Source organism: Canis lupus, chromosome 33 (genome assembly GCF_048164855.1).
Source record: "Canis lupus baileyi chromosome 33, mCanLup2.hap1, whole genome shotgun sequence".
Classification (NCBI taxonomy): domain Eukaryota; kingdom Metazoa; phylum Chordata; class Mammalia; order Carnivora; family Canidae; genus Canis; species Canis lupus.
The window spans coordinates 2,338,233-2,358,500 of NC_132870.1; the positions used below are offsets into that span (position 1 = coordinate 2,338,233).

General features: G+C 42.0%; 2 protein-coding genes across 7 annotated transcripts in view; one reads left to right on the forward strand and one right to left on the reverse strand.

Moving 5' to 3' along the window:
* CNOT6L (CCR4-NOT transcription complex subunit 6 like) overlaps positions 1–10,228 on the reverse strand; it is a 114,178-nt gene extending 103,950 nt beyond the window's left edge. The window contains exon 1 of one of the 6 annotated variants that reach the window (XM_072809970.1): positions 10,094–10,228. Coding sequence is in view for 2 of the 6 variants with exons in the window: in XM_072809968.1 (XP_072666069.1) it covers positions 8,864–9,138 (275 nt within the window). In the remaining 4 variants the exon portion in view is untranslated. The other 5 variants (XM_072809969.1, XM_072809973.1, XM_072809972.1 and 2 more) reach the window with 5 other exon arrangements.
* On the forward strand, positions 9,962–19,085 carry LOC140623554 (uncharacterized). The gene is made up of 4 exons (XM_072810017.1): positions 9,962–10,025; positions 10,249–10,700; positions 11,025–11,206; positions 18,883–19,085. Exons 1-3 carry the CDS (start codon positions 9,962–9,964, stop codon positions 11,193–11,195), a joined length of 687 nt encoding a protein of 228 aa, XP_072666118.1. The 3' UTR covers positions 11,196–11,206; positions 18,883–19,085.
* Positions 19,086–20,268: the final 1,183 nt, after the last annotated feature.

A 20,268-nucleotide genomic window follows, 5' to 3' on the forward strand; every position in this document is an offset into this window, starting at 1 on the left:
TGGTTCCTAGCAATAAGAAACAGTAATGGCTAACTTATATTGAATTTTAAGGTTTTTTAAATCATGGATGTGCCACATACTATTCTAAGCACTTTATAGGTATTACTTGATTTAATGCTCAGAACAACTCTGTAAGAACTATGATCTCCCTATTACAGATGAGGAAACTGAAACATGGAAAAGGGAGTTCTCCGAAGAGCTAGGAAGTGAAGGATCCAAGGGCTCACATTATTGCCTACCTCTAGAGTGAAGATCATACTCTACTTCACAGGATTTTCATGAAAACTAATTGAGATTACATATTTAAAGAGAAGGGTATGGCTTTTCATAGTTCTTAGTTCTCAGTAGTCCAATAAATAACTGTTCCATTTCCCAGTTAAAAAAAAAATTATATTCCAAACCCTGAATAAAATAGCTAATAGCCAATAGAAACTTAATATTTCTTTAGAGTCTAATACTTTAAAGTGATTAAAATTCTTATATTGTTTCAAGATTATCATTCTGTACATTATTCACAACATATTATTCTGTAAGTTGCAGAAAACTGCACTAATATGAACCTATAGCAGAACATACTCTTGCCAGTTTTTTGCTTTTAAATATAAACATTATGATCAGACAGCAATGAATATATACATAAAGATCTCAAGAAAGTCTTTGTATAAAGGGACATTCCAGTTTAGTATAGCCTATATTTAGTTCTGTTCTCTTAGTAGTATTTGTAACTAGTATTATATAACTCTGATCTATGTTACTCATTTAGGGAATCTATTTAAGTAATGTGGGAAGAGAAAAAGATTCTAAACTGTAAGATTACAGAGAGAGGTTCTCTCTGCAAAAGATGAATGTAAGGGAATATAAAGTGTTATAACTTCTACTTTGTTGTCACCAATTTCTATTGTTAACAATACGAAAGCCCCAAAATACCTGGCATCTATTCAGTATGAACAATGAGTCCCTCACACAGCAAAGTGCACTTATTTCTTCAAAAGAATTAAAAATAAATTTTTATTTCTAGTGAGATTTTAATGTGATCTAAAAAAAATTGGAACGTATCCTGCTACAAAAGAGAATACAAAAAAAAAAAAATATATATATATATATATATTACCACTTTCTAATCCTGACTTGTAAACAAGAAGATTCTTGGCTAAGCCCAAAGTTATTTAATTCTGTGACATATAACATGGACTAAAATAAGTGGGTTTTTTTGTTTTTGTTTTTATTTTTTTTTTTTTGAAACATTTTTTTGGGCAGCCCTGGTGGCCCAGGAGTTTAGCGCCACCTTTGGCTCAGGGCGTGATCCTGGAGTCCTGGGATCAAGTCCCACGACAGGCTCCCTGCATAGAGTCTGCTTCTCCCTCTGCCTGTGTCTCTGCCTCTCTCTCCTGTTCTGTGTCTCTCATGATTAAGTAAAATAAAATCTTTAAAAAGAAAAAAAAAATTTCATCAGAATGTAGCTGCATGGGAACACTATTTAAGTTCCAAAACTTAAAGGGCAATCACCATAAGTGAAACATAACCTTGGGCAGCCTGGGTGACTCAGCTGTTTAGCGCCGCCTTCAGCCTAGGGCCTCATCCTGGAGACCTGGAATCGAGTCCCGGGTCAGGCTCCCTGCATGGAGACTGCTTCTCCCTCTACCTGTGTCTCTACCTCTCTCTCTCTCTCTCTCTCTCTCTCTGTCTCTCTCATGAATAAATAAATAAAATCTTAAAAAAAAAAAACAAAGGAAACATAAGCTTACTTTGCAGAGCAAAATTTCCTAATAAAGTTATCAGGTTTTTTAGAAAACTTACAAAAACAAAACCATTCATGCTGAAATATTTTGGGAAAAAGTCAGGTAATAACCAAGTCCCAAGTAAATATGGAATTCTTAATTAACAATACCCTCAATAATCACAAAAGTGTGTTCCCATCTTTTTAATTCTATAGTTAGCTCATTTATGATTTAGTATTCTGCTTCCTGTGTCCCCCTCCACTCTAGCTATCAATGTAATCAGGAAAAAAAAATCCCCACAGTTCTAACTGAATATTTTTCAAAAGAAACAGCATTTTCCACTACTCAAGAAACCTGAATTATTCAAAAAATCTTCAGTGAAAGATTAAGGAGCCTCCTAATGTGTTCATGGATTAATGAGAAGGCAATTAGAGAACATTAAAGGAGTAGGGAGGGGAGGAAATGAGGGAAAAGAAGGTGGTGAAAGCTAGCTCCTCTTTCTCAAATAGGTTAAAGCATCATTACCTGACACTCATTACTAGACATGATATCTTCACTTTTGTAATCCATATTTCATACTTCCCTCAACTCAACCCTAACACCCCAGAGATCCCTTCATGAGAGGAAACACTCAACAAACTAGAAATAGAATTTCCTCAACCTAACAAAGAGCATCTATGAAAACCCCACAGCTAACATACTTAATAGTGAAAGACTGAATGCTTTCCCCTGAGATCAGGAACAAGACAAGGATATCTGTTCTTGATACTTTTCAACAATGTACTGGAGATTTCAGCCAAGACCATGAGACAAGAAAATGAAATAACACATCCAGATTGGAAAAGAAGTAAAAACTATCTTCACAAGTAACATGACCTTTGTTATACAGAAAATGCTATGGAACAAACTAAAATATTGATCTAATAAACAAGTTCAGTAAGGTTGCAAGGTACAAAATCAATAGACAAAAATCAACTGTATGTTTATACACTTGCAATGAACCCAAAAATAAAACAATTTATAATAGCATCTAAAAGAATAAGATATTTAGGAATAAATGCAGCAAAATAAGTATAAAACTTAAGACTCTGAAAACTGCAAAAAAATCTTGCTGAAAGAAATCAAAGAAGAGCTAAATAAATGGAAAGAACCCATGTTTGTGAATAGGAAGATTTAGTATACTTAAGATGGCAACACTCCCCAAATTGATCTACAGATTTAACACAATTCCTATCAAAATTCCAGCTGGCTTCACAGAAATTGACAAGGTGATACTGAAATTTTTTTTACTGTATTTTTTTATTGGAGTTCAATTTCCCAACATATGGTATAACACCCAGTGCTCATCCCATCAAGTGCCCTCCTCAGTGCCCATAACCCAGTCGCCCCATCCCCCCGCCTGCCTCCCCTTCCACTACCCCTTGTTCATTTCCCAGAGTTAGGAGTCTCTCATGGTTTGTCTCTCTCTAACAATGTTAGACTCCCTATATCAGGTCATATGCAGAAATTAACTCAAAATGGATCAAAAATCTAAATGTAAGTACCAAAACTAAGAAACTCTTAGTACAAGAGTAAATCTCTGTGACCTTAGATTAATAAATGGTTTCTCAGATATGACAAAAAGCACAATCAATAAAAAATTAAGATTTCATCAAAATCTAAAACTTATTCTTCAAAAGACATCATCAAGGATCTGTATGAGTAACTCACAAGCTGCAGGAAATATTTGTATCTATAATACTTATATCTATAATATATAAAAGACTCTTACAACTCAGTAACAAAAGATAGTTCATTTAAAAGTGGGCAAAGGATTTGAATACACATCTCTCAAAACAAATATATACAAAAATAGCAAAAAACAAATGAAAAGACACTCAGCATCTTTAGAGAAATGCAAATCAAAACCACAATGAGATACTAACACTCACTAGGAGACCTATGGTCAAAAAGATAACAAATGCTGGCAAGGAGTAGAGAAGCTAGAGCCCTTATATACTGCTGGTAGGGACAGGCAACAGTGAGGGTGCTTTAGAAAACAGAAGTTCCTCAAAACTTTAAACACAGAGGCACCATGGGGCACCTAGCTGGCTTGGTCAGTGTAACATGCAACTCTTGATCTCAGGGTTGAGTCTGAGTCTCACACGGGGTATAGAGATTACTTAAAAAATAAAATCTTTAATAAAGAAGGAGAAAATAGGCCAGCCCCGGTGGCACAGTGGTTTAGCGCCACCTGCAGCCCAGGGCGTGATCCTGGAGACCCGGGATCGAGTCCCACGTCAGGCTCTCTGTGTGGTGCCTGCTTCTCCCTCTGCCTGTGTCTCTGCCTCTCTCTCTCTATCTCTATGAATAAATAAAATTAAATCTTTAAAAAAAAAAAAAAAAAAGAAGGAGAAAATAAACATAGAGGCATATGATCCAGCAATTCCACTCCTAGGCATTTCCCCAAAAGAACTGAAACTATGTACACAAAAACTTGTATATGAATGTTCATAATGGAATTACTTATAATAGCCAAGTAATAGAAATAACCCAAATGTCCACTAGCTGATAAACAAAATGTAGTGTATATCCATACAATGGCATATTATGCAGCCATAAAAAGGATGAATTACTACAACATGGATGAAACCTTGAAAACAGGGTAAGTGAAATAAGCCTGTAATAAGACCACATATTACATTAAGATTCCATTTGTGTGAAATGTTCAGAATAGGCAAATATAGTCAGAAAGCAAATCAGCGATTGCCTAGAAGTAAGGGTATAGGAGAAGGGGGCGGAATACCCTTAAAGAATATAGGATTTATATTTCAGGTAATTTAAATGTTCTAAAATTGTGATGATGGCTGCACTACTATGAATATACTAAACATCACTGAATTACATATTTTAAATAGGCTACTTCTATGGTAAGTGAATTCTATCTCAAAAAAGCTGTTACCTGGGATCCCTGGGTGGCTCACTGGTTTAGAGCCTGCCTTCCACCCAGGGCGTGATCCTGGACTCCCGGGATCGAGTCCCGCATCAGGCTCCCTACATGGAGCTAGCTTCTCCCTCTGCCTGTGTCTCTGCCTACCTCTCTCTCTCTGTGTCTCTCATGAATAAATAAATAAAATCTTAACAAGAAAAAAAAAAAGCTGTTACCCAAAAAATATTTTCAGTTTTTTAAGTAGTCCCTGACCCATCCACCATTCTATTTCATGTTACTCCCTTTCAGAATGTCTGCGGTTTATACTGTAGTTAGTGACTTGGGCTTGTTCATTCATTGCTTTGAAATAATAAATTACAAGTTTTATCTCCTTTCCTCATAACCTACAAGCTTTGCAAGGGTTTCTTTTATTTCTTTCATACTTTAGAACCAAGTATAATAATGGATTCAGAATGGGCCCCCAAAAAAGGCTTGAATTTTCAAAATGCAAAATATTAAAAATATGTACCATGGAGGTATTAACAAGACTACTCAAAAGTCTTCCTTGGAGGAATACAGATATATGACTTCTCAGATCCTTAACCAAACCGTTTAGAATAAAAATAAGAGAAGGAGGGGGACCTGGGTGGCTCAGTGGTTAAGCATCTGCCTTCAGCTCAGGTCCTTATCACGGTCCCGGGACGGAGTCTCACATTGGGCTCCCCCCAGGGAGCCTACTTCTCCCTCTGCCCGTGTCCCTGCCTCTCTCTGTGTCTCTCATGAATAAATAAATAAAACCTTTAAAAATAAATAAATAATAAAATAAGTGAAGGAGAACATAGAGCTAAAGTTTCACATTACAATAATCCTAGGTAATAAAAAAATAAGTTATGATTCAATTAAAATTAAAGTTGTCTAGAGATAAAATTCATTTAATATGCCAGAGGCTCACTGTTAGTGCAGTTAATCAAAGAAAGTTGTAGTATTCTCATCATGAACCATGAGCACAAGTTAATAATTAAATCTTTGTTGTTTATTCAATGATTTTATTGTTCTGAGTGAAGTCTCACATATATTAAAATGACTTTAGAATTATAAAAACAGCAATAGTAAACAATAAAACATAGTAAGGTCCACCTAAATATTTCCTTAAAGTATAAAGTAATAATAATATTTTATCCTAATACGAGAAAGTAAAATATTCAAAACTGTGTTCCCATGAAACTGTAACCCAGGAACTGAAATTCAAAGTCAACTGATTTCAAAGTACAAAGAGAAAAACTCAAACAGCCAGAACCCAGTAGACTACAATGACAGTAGATAATTAGATAGTAAAGGAGAGACGTTACTAAAGGTTATAAAATCCAATTGTTATGTTCTCTGTAAAATTTGTATCTTTAAATAGCTAGATTTCACTTGTCATTCATTCTTCATAGGAGAGAGCTCTTCTTCCTTTTGTAGCTTTAACTCCTTCCTTCTCTCCCCCCTACCAACTGCCCCAATTTTACTCTTTGGGAAGATGGAAAGCAATTTTTAAGTATTATAACTCACCCTTTTGACATAATTTCATAAATACACACTACCATCTAAAGCAACATCATAAAATGCCCCAAGCTGTCCACCACCATCTGGGGACTACATTCTCCTCCCCCTTGCATTCAAATAAGACTCTATGACAAATTCTCACCAGTCAAATGTGGGCAGATGTTTGTCACTTTAAGTCTGGGAGTTCTTAAAAAATGGCCTGTAAGTAACAGGCAAGGCTCCAAGTCCCTAAAGAATGCTAGAGCCATAGATGTAAGGAGTGTGGGTCCCTCAAATACCACATGGAGGAAAGCCACAAGCCTGCTAACCAGGAGCACCTGCACAGAACTGTTACATGTGAGCAAAATACAAACTTACATGTGTTAAGCCACTGAAATTCTGGTGTATTTATTGCCCTAATTAGCATTATCCAGAGTAATACATACACAAAGCCTTAAGTATTTCAATTCCCCCTGATTAAAGACATTTGTAAGGGATATTTTGGAAAGCTTGTTTAAAAGCCCATTTAAGTAACATTAAATTTTAAAATCTAAACAATTTTCCACCTTGATTTTGTTGAAACATAATTACTTTAAACAATGATAGCATGAGCAGTTCCACGGTTAATAAATTTACTGTCCACATGTCTTAATATTTTAGTTCAATATATTTTCATGATTACAAAGAAATGTTGTCCTCGCTTTTCCCAAATTAAAAAATCATTGTTTTAAAACACTGTGATTCATAATGTCTACTTTGTAACATCTAATGTCTATGTAGTTTAAAACAAAATTTTCTATTTTATTGTTCTTAAAGTATTAAAAATTATCTATTATTTCACTGTATTTCTTTACTTATTTTATTATCATCTATAATTCTTAAGAATTCTTCCTTTAAATATAACCATATGGCAGATAATTCTGTCCACTGTAAATGCAGACATGCCCATAAGACACATACTTTAACAAAACCATGACATTTCTCATTCTAATAAAGTTGCCCCTACTATCCTTCACAAAAGTGTTAAAATTTCAGTGATTTACAAGTGTTTTTTTTTTTAAGCTTACCATTGCTGATATAAATAAAAATAAGGCCTAATTTGGAAACCTGGCTTTAGTAAATGGACATACTACAAACTTAACCCAATGAAACTCCTCACATTCTCTTCATCCTGCCTTCACCAAAATAATTTTTAAAAAGATAGAAAAGAAAAAAAATCCTTCTTTAACCTTTCCATTGCCTTTACCTTAAACTCTGTATCATTTTTTTTTCTCCACCACAATTAAAAATAAATGAACAGCACATTCACTACTCCACAGAGAGTAATAAAAATGGAAAACTATTCAAAGTTGATTGAGGATTTTTCCCTAAACCATCCAAGAATGTATTCCAAGAAGTTTTTGTTTACCAAATCAGTCAACATGAACTCAAAGAATTACATAGCAATTTTTTGGCACTTATGCTTTATGAATCTGTTAAAGTAATCTAAACTCTCGTTTCTTGATCCATTTTAATGCTTGATTGTATTGGAATGTATATGTGCTATATACAGTACAATTTTTTTCCAGGACTACATAGCCAGAATCATAAAAGTAGTAAAACTGAGAGATGGCCTATTCAAAAATACAGAGGAAAAAAAGTATGACTAGACAGTCTCTATAAACTAATATACTAGGCCACTTTAATGACAGTCTTATTTCTAGGAAAGACATAAAAAACATTAAAAGTTTATATATACCTTATATATTATCAAAGGACTCTGAAATGTTCTACTGCCTTGATTTTTAACCTACAATTACACAATATTGCTCTCAGTTATCAAATGGGTATTTGTCCTTACACATGTTTTTCAATGCCCACAATCAGGGCTGCGGGAGGAATATTTAACTAAGCCTCTACTATGTGCCAAACATGTTTTTTCATTCCACCCTCAGGACAACCTTACTATAAAGGTATCTCCTCGTTACAAATGGAAAAAAAAAAAAAAACAGAGACTTACAGACATTCGGTAACTTGCTAAGGTCAAACAGCTAAGAAAAATGGCACAGCCAGAGTTCTGAGGTAAAACAAGTCCTTTTTCCACTCAACTACACATGTTGTTTTTCCAGCAGTGGTCCCAGAAAACAGCTCTCCACTCCTATTCTTCCCTCCACTCTTGTTCCCAGTGCACGGCCTGGAACATTTGTGAGACCAGTTTTAGAAACAGGGCTACCCGGCCATCATACAGAGCATGGTCTGCAAGGATCAAATCTGTATCAGGACTTCATCCACAGGGTCTCAGCTAGATGAGCTTACGAAATGCAAACGGAAGGAGGGCGGAGTAAAGCAAATAAATCATTCAAATACCATTTATATTTGGGTCTACAACGCACTGCACACCTATTGGCAGATTTATCTTCATAGTTCCGCTTTGCTTAGACCACTCTCAAAAATAGCTTCCCCGGAGCACACACACACCCTGGGTAGACAACATAAAGGCTCCTTGACCTAGGTTTTGGAGATTGTGCATGAGACGTGTTTGTTTGTACGTGACTATCCTGATCGGCAATATAGATAAGTAGAAGCAGTAAGGCAGTAAAATGTAATACTGTGCTTCCAACGTGTACAAACGGCTCAGCTAAACTCCCTGAACACAATCCATCTCAACAGCCTAAGATAACTAGGCCGAGTTAGGGACGATGACAGCTACAGTAACTTCCTCTTCCTCACCAACCTCCTCAGTTCCGCGTGTGCACGCCTTTCCCCTAGGAGGCAGGATAAAACGATTTCAAACGCACAAAATCGATCCAATGCCACCAACACCGCAGGACAGGAAAGCCAGCTTCCATTTCTTCCCTCGCGTCTCGGGGGGGAAAAAAAAAAAAAAAATTTTATCTTAAAAATCGCACTCATGTCCCCCACGAGAAAATATGTGCGACGAAAACTGAAAACGTGTACACAGTCCGTCCACCGGGCCTTCGCGGAGGGACGGGGCGAAGGGATCTCCATCCGCAGCCAGTGTTCCCGAGATTCACCGCTCTGAGTCACTTTCCCTCGGGTCCCGCCGCCCGGAGGGGCAGAGCCTGCAGCTCCAGAGCCAAAATAAGCCTTCGCCTCTCTCCTCAGCAGACGCGGAGGCGGCCGAGGCGACGGCGGTGCGCGCGTCCCGCCTCCGACCCTCCTCACCTGCCCAGGCCCGAGGCAGCGCCCCGGGTGCTCGCGGGCCGGGGCGTCCGGGAGGCGTCCGGGAGGCGTCCGGGAGGCGTCCGGGAGGCGGGCGGGCGGGCGCCGAGGCGGTTAGGCCGCGCTGCAGGCCGGCGCGCTTCCTGCCGGGCCCGGGAGCAGCGGCGCGGCCCCGACCCGCAGCTCAGCCGGCCTGGGCTGCCGCGCGCGGGCGGCGCACACACTCGCGTCCCCGGTCCGGTCCGGCCCGGCCCGGTCGGGGCCCGCCGCGGCCGAGCAGCTTCACCCGCGCGGCGCCCACAGAGGGGGGAGGGGAACGGGGGGGCGGGGGAGGGGCGCCCCTCGGGGGTCCCGGACACACGGAACCCGCCCCGCACCCCGGGGCCGCCAGCGCCGGCCCCACACACGCCCACTGGCCCCGGGTCCCCGGGCCGCCTCCCCGCCCGCCACAGCCTCACCTCGCACAGCCTCACGCACGCTCGTCGCTCTCCCACCTCACCTCCCGGGGACGCTTCCGTGTCCCCCACATCGACCCTCCTCCGAGGCGCAGACACTCTACCTCATTCTCTTCCTCCGGCCCAGGCGGAGCAACAGCAGCCATTTCCCCGCGGCAGGGGAGACACGGCGGCGCGCGCGCCCGGCCCCACAGATGCTTCCCTCCGGGCCGCGGCCGCAGACGCAAACACAAACACCCACGGGCGGGCCTCGCTCCCGCCCGCCCCGCCGCGCCGCGCCGCGCAGCGCCGCCGCCGCCACCGGCAGGGCCCGCGCCCCCCCTCACCTGCATTCAGCGCGCCGGGGTCCGGGCGGCGGCGGCGGCGGCGGCGGCGGGGCGGCTGCTGCTGGTGCTGGGGCTGCGGCGGCGGGGGAGGCGGCGGCGGCGGTGGCGGCGGGGCTGAGGGCAGCAAAGACATGCAGGCAGCCCGCCGGGGGGAGAGGCACCGGCCGGAGGGGACGCGGGGCGGGCGGGCCGGGCCGGGCCGCCTGAGGGACGGCAGGGGCGGCGGCGGAGAGGGCGGCCGACGGGAGCGGGCAGGCGGGCGGGGGGCGGGACGGTGACCCCGGGCGCCCAGGAGAGGCCCCGCGGCCGCGGCCCCCGACGCGACGGCCCAGCGCCGCAGCGAGCTCCCTCCCACGCCGCGGCTGCTACTCCGAGGGCGGCGCGGAGCCCGGCCTTGGCCTTGGCCTCCGGGCGCCGGGGCTGCTGCCGCCGCGGGGCTTGCTGCTGCGCCTGCCGCTGCCGGGCCCGAGGCTGCCGCCGCCGCCGCCGCCGCTCGGGGACGCCAGGCTCCGGTGCCTTCGGTGCCTTCGCTCCCGCTCCCACGTTCACAACCCCGAGGGCCGGGGAGAGGCGTCCGCGCGAGGTCGGAATTGGGATTAATAACAAGGTGCGGAGAGTGCGAGGAGGAGGAGGAGGAGGAGGGTTGATTGACGTGGAGGGGCTGGCGGCGCTCAGACACTCCCCTGCGCGAGCGCGAGCGGGAGCGCGAGCGGGAGGGGGAGGGGAGAGGAGGGAGGGAGGGAGGGAGGGGAGGGGAGGGGCGGGGCGGGGAGGGGGCGGAGCTCCAGCGCCGCGCCTCGGCCCCGCCCCCCGGTCCCCGGTCCCCGGTCCCGCCGCGGGCCGTGGCGCGCCTGCGCGCGTGGCTGCCAGGGCGCTCACCCGTCTTCTCCTTTGCCCTTATCGCTTTTTTACTCTCTTTTCTTGGCTCGAGCGGCCGGCGGAGCTGGGGGGACTGGCGGGGCGTCACACGTCCACGTCCACAGAGCCATGCTGCGGAGGAGGCCGGCGAACCCTCCTCACCCGGGGTTCCTGCCGGACGCGGCGCCGTTTGCCGCTCGCAGGCCTGAGGCGGCCTGAGCGGGAAGCGCTGCTCGGGAGCTAACGAGACGTCAGGTGAGGGGAGGTGAGGTGAGGGGAGGTGAGGTGAGGTGAAGTGACGGAAGGAGAAGGTTTCCTGACATCTCCGATGGGGCGTTTTTGTTGGTTGGTTGGTTGGTTGGTTGGTTGGTTCAACGCAAAACACCTGGAAGTTGTGTCGCGAAAGGTAAACTGAGGAACCTCTGACGCTCCGCCATCATCCCCGTCCTACTCATCGCCTGATTCTCCCTTCTCGCGGTACAACTACGTGTGTTTGGCTGTGACCCTCCCCCCCCCCCGCCCCCTCAGCGAAAACATCAAAACGTAGAGAAAGATTAATGTTCGCTTGGCGAAGGTGGCCTTGACGTTTTAAGTTTCTCGGGTCTAGTTATGTTTCTGTGGGTTGGCTTCTGCTTTTTTACCACCTGTAGGTAGTCAAAAAAACAAAAAACAAAACAAAACATACCGACTCTAGAGGCAGAGTAGTGCTATTGCGCTTTTGCACACTCCCTCGGTGCATGCTCCAGGCTTGTGCACTAAAACAAGCGGCATAAGGGTAGATTATTAGCGTATTTTTCCCCACACAGGGGTAGTGTTTAGCATACTAAGCGCGTTGTGTTGGTTGCGATTAATTAGGCCTTATTATTGAATGCCAAAGGCCTTCATCTCCTGGGGAAAGGAATGGTACACACACACCATCATTTAGCCAGAACTAATCAGATATTAAGAGTCCATCATTGCAAAAGGACAATTGCACCTCTTTCATTTTTGTCACCAGAAAGTGAGTAAAGAAGCCCCTTAGGACGGAGGACTGTGGACTACTTTGTTTTCCACCCGCGTTAAGTTTGTTTCCCTGTGTAGCAGTCGCGTTCCAGCGTCTGTAATAGGTGTTAAAATGGCCTTGATCCTAAAAGAAGCCTCACTCATTCATTCCCAACTGTCTTCAATCTAGACTGGTATATATGAATAGTTCTCTCTGACTTTGTAAACAACAAAGAAACAAGTCACTTCTGGAGCCCAGAATGGTAAACCTGCCTGAATGGCCTTTTGCCATAGCATTTCTCCTTGACACACACTTCCCCCCCACCCCCCCACCCCCCAAGGAGAAACACTACCAACTGTTGAAGAAAATAGGAAAATAAACACCTGAAAAATATAAATGTGATGATGGCATATCCTCAAAGATTTAAGCTTATTCAAATACCTATAGATACATAAAGTCGTAGTTCTTTGTATATAATAATGATCTATGAAGGATATTATGTTCCAGACATTGTATTTAGCCTCAGAAATACAAAGATAAGCATATATAGTCCCTATTCTTAAGTAGCTCACAATGGTTGTAGGGGAAACAGACTCTAAACAGGAAATTCTCACAGAGCAACCAGAAATGAAATTATGAAAGGTAATACAAAATAAATAGTCACAACAATACCCAGGAGGATAAGGCTGATGGCACTGGCCTTTTACTTGAGCCATATATCTTGTCATTCTCACAGGCTAACTAGCGAGTAAGGACTAGGGCGAAGGAAGAAGGGATAGCCTTTGTGGCTGATAAGGAAGTGCTAATAGTAAATGGTGTGATGTGCTGGTCCCGAAGCTCAGGTTTATGTGGGAGATGTTCATTGTTGCTCTTTAAATTTTGTATAGTAAACGATCACAATCCATTGAATAATTGTAATTGTGATATTCAGAGTTAAGAACAGTAGGTGTTTATTTAAAAAAAGGCAAATGCAGATTAAGTTTTTTGTTTGTTTTTTTTTTATTATTTCTTCATGAGAGACACAGAGAAAGAGAGAGGCAGAGACACAGGCAGAGGGAGAAGCAGTCTCCATGCAGGGAGCCCAATGTGGGACTCAATCCCAGGACTCCAGGATCATGCCCTGGGCCCTTCATGCCAAAGGTAGGCACTAAACCCTTGAGCCACCCAGGCACCCCCAGGTTAAGTTTAAATAATCTCTATTCTCAGGAATGTTCTCTTTATACCATAGCAAATGTATTGACTCACCAAACAAAAGGAAAGCAAAACTTTTGTATATTAATAAATATAACTGTATTATCCAAAAAACAGATTGTTGTTTTTCTCATTTGCTATGAGATAGAGATCAAAGAAATAATTTTCAAATAGTTGGCGATGTATAGATGCTGAGAAATTAAATCTTCACTGATACTTAAAAACTCATTCCAATTCAAAAGACATTCTAATAATAAAACACTAGCACTAAAAAAATTAGCATTTAAGCCATTTTTAAAAAGCAGTTTTATAGTAGATCAAAGTTTGCAACCAAATGGTAACCTGTTTTGACATCTCATTTCATGGGAATTTTTCATGTTCATCAGACATTTCAATTTTAATAAGATTAAAAATGACACAATATAAAAATCTCTCTTTAAAGAAAAGTGATTTATCCAATTGAAAGCTTCTGGCTTAAGTAAGGCCTTTTTGACAAAATTGGTAATAGCAATACTGTGAGGTACAATTTTTTCTGAAACAACAATTATATTTATTTGCACTGTTGCAAAATTGTTCATTCCTTCCCAATTAAAAAAAAAAAGTACTTGATGTTCTAGTGACCACCTGTGTCTTCTCCAAATTAGCAATTAATATTTGATCTGAGTAAATCAGATCTCTACATGTTATTTCTGTCAGTAGTGTAACTGGATCTATAAGATCCCTGAGAACTATGTTGTTTTATCTATTTTCTGAAATTCTGTTGAACAGCTCGCTCAAAAGGGAAAGGTTTAAAGTTTTTTATTTAAGAATATTATTACTATTTGATAAAGATTCAACTAAACTTGATTTTACTGATTTCAATACACTTTTCTATTAATAGCCACATAATTGTTAAAGAAAATATCACATATAAGTTATTTAGTAAGATGTAATTAGTAAAATAATTAAATGTAATTTACCTGATACTCATTAGTATAACTTTTAAACAAGTATTAACCAAGATGATCTTGAATTTTTACTTCCCAGACCTTCTGACAGGGCATCCTGTCTTTCCATCAGCCTCCCCTTTGTTCCTTTCTCAGGAATGACTGTGGATGACACCAAAGACCATCCCACCACCCTGGCCAAAGATGAACATTTTCCTCTCATTATATAGTGTGCCATATGATATGTTAGTTCCAGATAAAATAGCAAAGTCGGCAAAGTTCATCTTGGTGACCCCTTACTTCCTCTTTCTATATTTCCCATTTCGAGTTCCTTGATCCCTGAATATTCAGAATCTCCACCCCAGCCCCATCAACATCAGCACCACTCTTTCTTGTGCTTTCCTTATTCCAAAACTTTTCTAGTTAAGCACTACCACTATCAATAAAAATCTACTACTTCAGTTTGTCAAGGACTTGTAGGCACCTGGCATGCTATCCAATCAATAAAATCAATTATTTTAATGCTGTATTCCAAGGATCCTCATGGGATTTTCAAACCCACCTAGGATACACAGAGGAGACCAGATACGTGAGACTTCAACTAGAATGTTTCTATTTTACATATTGACCATCTATTTGTCTCCCTGGTAACTTTCCTTTTCCTACAAACAGTGCTCCTTTCTTTTCTTTTTTTTTTTTTTTAAAGATTTTATTTATTTATTCATGAGAGACAGAAAGAGAGAGAGAGAGAGAGAGAGAGAGAGAGAGAGAGGCAGAAACATAGGCAGAGGGAGAAGCAGGCTCCATGCAGGGAGCCCGACGTGGGACTCAATCCCGAGTCTCCAAGATCACACCCTGGGCCAAAGGCAGACACTAAGCCACCCAGGCATCCCAAACAGTGCTCCTTTCTTTTGGGGAAACTATTTCTGCCTGTTCTATAAACAGGTGACTCTAGTGGCAGCTGGCAGCTCAGTCCCCAAACTTCTTGGCTGTATACAGGGTGGGCATATGACACAAGCCCAAGCAAACAGCGCTCTTTCCCAGGATGTGTTCAGGTGGAACTTAAGGAAAGAAGGGCTATTCCACTTACAGTGGTAGTCTGAGAAAAGAAGGAAGTCTTGATAATGGCAAGTGGCCACATGCTGCTTTACGTGGAATGAAGCCATTACACAGAGATGAAAGGAGAGATAGCAAGTCCTGGTGGTGCAACCAATCTGAATTTCCAGTCACCCATGGGGTCCAGTTGCACCTTTTCACATAGTGCGGTTAAACTTGTAAATTGTCTTCCAGACTAACTTGAGTTAGACCTTAAAACGAAAACATCCTAATACGTTGTTTCTGCATAAAAGTTCTTTCAAAGAAGGCTAACTGCTGCTAAATAAGTTTGAAAGTCACTGAACCAAACTATAATAAGACATTATTGTTGGTTGAATCATAGTCTACCAAACGTTACAAGTCACCTTGTCCTAATTCCTTTTTTCTACATGAGGAACCTAAGGCAAAGTAACTTGCTAAACATCACACAGGCAGTCAATGGCTGTCAAAGTCAGTGTTAGGAACTGATTTCTAGATACCTTGCTCAGTTGTTCTCTTCATTACACTATCCTGTCACCTGTTTAATTCCTCCCAATGGTATTTTTAAGAGGCAATTACTTAGAGAACCTTAATCTAAAAGAATAAATCACAACAGTGGCAATTTCACTTACTGATTGCATAGTGGAAAGCTATTTGCCTGCATGGAGGCCATAATAGATGCCTTTTCCTCTTTCAGCCTCTCACATGCTTTTCATATGGGACCCAAACATACTCTTTGAGTCTAAGATGGTCAGATCTACAGGTTTTAACTGCCATCTTTATGCTTATAATTTCCAATCTACATTTCTAATCCAGAGTTCTCTCCACACATTCAGACCTACATTGTCAGTTTCCTCCTGGGTATCTCCACCTGGACAGTCTATACATATTTCAAGATCAGTATGCCTAAAACTGAGTTCGTCGTCTCTCCTCCAAAACCTGTTGCTGGCCTTGTGTGCCTCTTATTTAAAATGGTACCACCGGGACGCCTGGGTGGCTCAGCGGTTAAGCATCTGCCTTTGGCTCAGGGCGTGGTCCTGGGGTCCCGGGATTGAGTCCCACATCGGGCTCCCTGCATGGAGCCTGCTTCTCCCTCTGCCTGTGTCTCTCATGAATAAATAAAATCTTTTTAAAAAAAATGGTATCACCAAGGGGCATTTGGGTAGTTCAGTGGAGTAACTCTTAATTTCTCCCCAGATCATGATCTCAGTTTTGTGGGATCAAGCCCCACATGGGGCTCTATGCTCAGTGCAGAGTCGGCTTGGGGTTCTCTCTCCCCCTCTCCTTCTGCCCCTCCTCCCCTTGCTCTCTCTCTCTCTCTCTCTCTCTCCCCCCCTCTATCTCTCTTAGCAAATAAATAGTATCTTTAAAAATTAAGTGGTACCACCATACTAGTTGTCATGTAATCATATGAATAGTTCCGCAATGCAGAATCCTAGGAATCATCCTTAAGTTTTCTCTCCCATCATCACCAAAATCTACCAATTTGACCTACTAAATACTTTCAATAATCTATTCCCTCCATCCCAGTGAACTGCTAATGTCGTAGGCCAGCCTGAATCCTCTTGCCTAAGTTTTTGCATTTTGTCTATTAATGCATCCCTACTAAGTATAATCCCAACATCTTTTTAATACATATTCTAATTCATTTTACTTTGCTCTTAAAATCTTTCAATGACTTCCCATAATTTATAAACTAAAAGCAAATTCACAAGCATATATGGCCTTAATGATCTGCCTCTCCCTTGTCGCCACCACCTGAAGCCATTAACTTTCAGCCTCTCTCTCTCACCCCTGATTTTAATGAACCACTTATTTCCAAAACAGGACATGCTCTTTTAGTTCTCTTTGCACAAGCTACTTATTCAGCATGGCATGCTCTTTCCCATTTTGTCCTCCTTTTGAAATCATCTTTCAAGATTTGGCTCAAGCATCACTTCCTCTATGGAGCCATCTCTAAAAGCCCTACTGTGAGGGCAGCCAGGGTGGCTCGGTGGTTTAGCGCCACCTTCAGGCCAGAACCTGATCCTGGAGTCCTGGGATCGAGTCCCACATTGGGCTCCCTGCATGGAGCCTGCTTCTCTCTCTGCCTCTCTCTCTCTCTCTCTCTCTCTGTGTCTCTCATGAATAAATAAACAAATTTTTTTAAAAAATTAAAAAAAATAAAAGCCCTACTGTTTATTTCTTTAGCACACTGTGCCCACTTTTATTACAATGTATGTGATTAAGTAGTAAATTCTCTTCTACATCTAATTTGAGCTAGACCTGTACAACCAAAGCATGCGGATTAACACATTGTTTCTGTGTGAGAGTTCTTTCAGAGAAGACTACTGCTAAATAAATTTGGAAATCACTGAATGATAAGGCATTATTATTGGTTGAATCATAGTCTTTAAAGAAGAGACCTCTCATATGTGGAGATGAACTATAAAAGATTCTCTGTTTGGGTGAATGCAGTCTATCAGAGCCCAGCCCGCACCCACTTCTTGGCCAGATGTCTATGTGCAAAATGCAAACTGAGCAACTATATCATGGTATACTGTAATTATATATGTAAGTATGCATCTATCTCACATAGTAGATCTTAAGCCCCGTTTTTATTCCTAGCACATCACAGAGTGATACATAATGCTCAAGAAACATCTGTATAATTGATTAATTACTAGTAGCCCTTCTTAAACCATACTATTTGGTCTTAATTTACTAGTAATTAGCTGCTATACAAGAAATCATAAATAAGAGTGACTTAAATTTTATTTTTCTCTCACATAAAAGAAGTTATGGTAGGAGTCGATTCAGAGCTGAAATGGCACATCCATGTTCAGCAGGAATCTGTCTCCTCCCTGCTTTCCTTAGAACATGGCTCCGGGGATCCCTGGGTGGCGCAGCGGTTTGGCGCCTGCCTTTGGCCCAGGGCACGATCCTGGAGACCTGGGATCGAATCCCACATTGGGCTCCCGGTGCATGGAGCCTGCTTCTCCCTCTGCCTGTGTCTCTGCCTCTCTCTCTCTCTCTCTCTCTCTCTCTGTGTGTGACTATCATAAATAAATAAAAAATTAAAAAAAATAAAAAAATAAAAAGAACATGGCTCCATTTCCTGCCTCAGTATCCAATACAGCTGCCTGGGCCACCTCATACAGTTGTGCAGTTTGTTTACTGCAAGGGCATCTGACCAAGAAGTGAGTGGGATCTATATACTGCAAGCTAATTCACCTGACCAGAAGAGGAACTTTTCCTAATTCATCTGCAAGGACAGGTTTCTATTCTGTCTAGAGGTACCAAAGAGGTTATCTGAGATATTGGCCATTGGGATTCCAACTATCCCATGCATTCTCCTAGAAGAGCAAAAATTATCCCCATCTCTAAGCACTTTCTTAGACGACCACCTGAAAAAAATATTTCCTTGGATTTCATTGGCCCAAATTTGATGACAGGACACAACTAGCTGAAAGGTAAGCTGAGAAAGACTGTTTCAGTTAAACATACTGCCACCATAAATAAATGGGAAGCTTCAATATAGGTGTAGCATACATACAATCCACCATTTCGACATTGGATGGTTGATGAGTCCAAAGAAATAGAATTAAGGCATTGTACTGAGTTTCATAATTAAAAGTTCAAATTCTAATAAAGCAAACTTAAAATTGTTTATCTAAATTAAAGCAAGATACTTTCAATAAAACTTTCATGGTCTGTTTTTGGAAGCCAATAATCAATCTCTCTCTCCGTCTCTCTCTTTCTCTCTCTCTTTCTAAAAGGTCAGTAGAGGGCAGCCCGAGTGGTTCAGTGGTTTAGCACCGCCTTCAGTCCAGGGCGAGATCCTGGAGACCTGGATTGAGTCCCAAGTCATCGGGCTCCCTGCATGGAGCCTGCTTCTCCCTCTGCCTCTCTCTCTCTCTCTCTCTCTCTGTGTCGCTCATGAATAAATAAATAAAATCTTTTTTTTAAATAAATAAATAAATGGTCAGTAGAGTTTATTTTTGGTATGCCAAACACTCTATATATAAATTCTGAGTTATCAAGTAGAAGGATTCTCTTACCCTTTATAAATTAAAAAAGAAAAATGTCCCCTTAAGAAGACGGTGATAACCTTAAAAGTTACCATTAAAGTTTTAGGGCTGAGTGTTTTGTATTCATACCTATATTTCTAAGACAATGGTAATTAGTAAAGGCTCCCCACTGCCTTTTGCTCAAGGATCTTTAGAACCTGGATTCAGACACCTTTCCAAACTTAGCACATTTTTCCTTCACACACCCTAATTCCATCCAAACTTGTTCCCTGCATATGCCCTGACTCCCACTCTGTACCCTTGTTTGACATTGTTCTTAGCTTCCACTTCTCAGCCTATCTCCACATAATGAAAACAAGCACACCTGTCAAGCACCATGTCCAATGTTCCTTCTTTTGTAAAGCTTTACTCTATGTATCCCCCCCCCTACAACCAAATATATGTCCCTCCCCATCTAGATACCCACCACGTTTTGAGAGAAGGGACTCTGACGTTTTATTTGGTGCAGTAGAAATTCTATGGCTTTTGGGGTAAGAAAGACTGAGGTAGGGATCCCTGGGTGGCGCAGCGGTTTGGCGCCTGCCTTTGGCCCAGGGCGCGATCCTGGAGACCCGGGATCGAATCCCACGTCGGGCTCTCGGTGCATGGAGCCTGCTTCTCCCTCTGCCTGTGTCTCTGCCTCTCTCTCTCTCCTCTCTGTGTATTCTCATGAATAAATAAATAAAATCTTAAAAAAAAAAAAGAAAGACTGAGGTAAGACAGGATACAAATTCTGGCTCTGCATCTCACTATACCAGACAAATTCCTTACCTGCATCTGAAACCTAAGTATAAGATGTACTTACAAAGTTAGCATGAAGACAAGTGAAGTAGTAATTGTTAAGCTGACAACAGTAGACAATGTTTCTTGACTAAATTCATAAATATAGTATACAGGCTTGTGGTGAGTTCTATTATTTTGAGTCATAATAATGTGTATCTTCCAAAGATACCTTCCATTAGATTTTATCAGAAGTAAAAATCATAAAAACAAAACACATTAAAATAAAACCACATTGACATAATTAAAAGACATAATTACAAGTAGAAAATACTTAAAGCGTTTGTTTGCTTCAAAAAATTTCTTGAGATACCT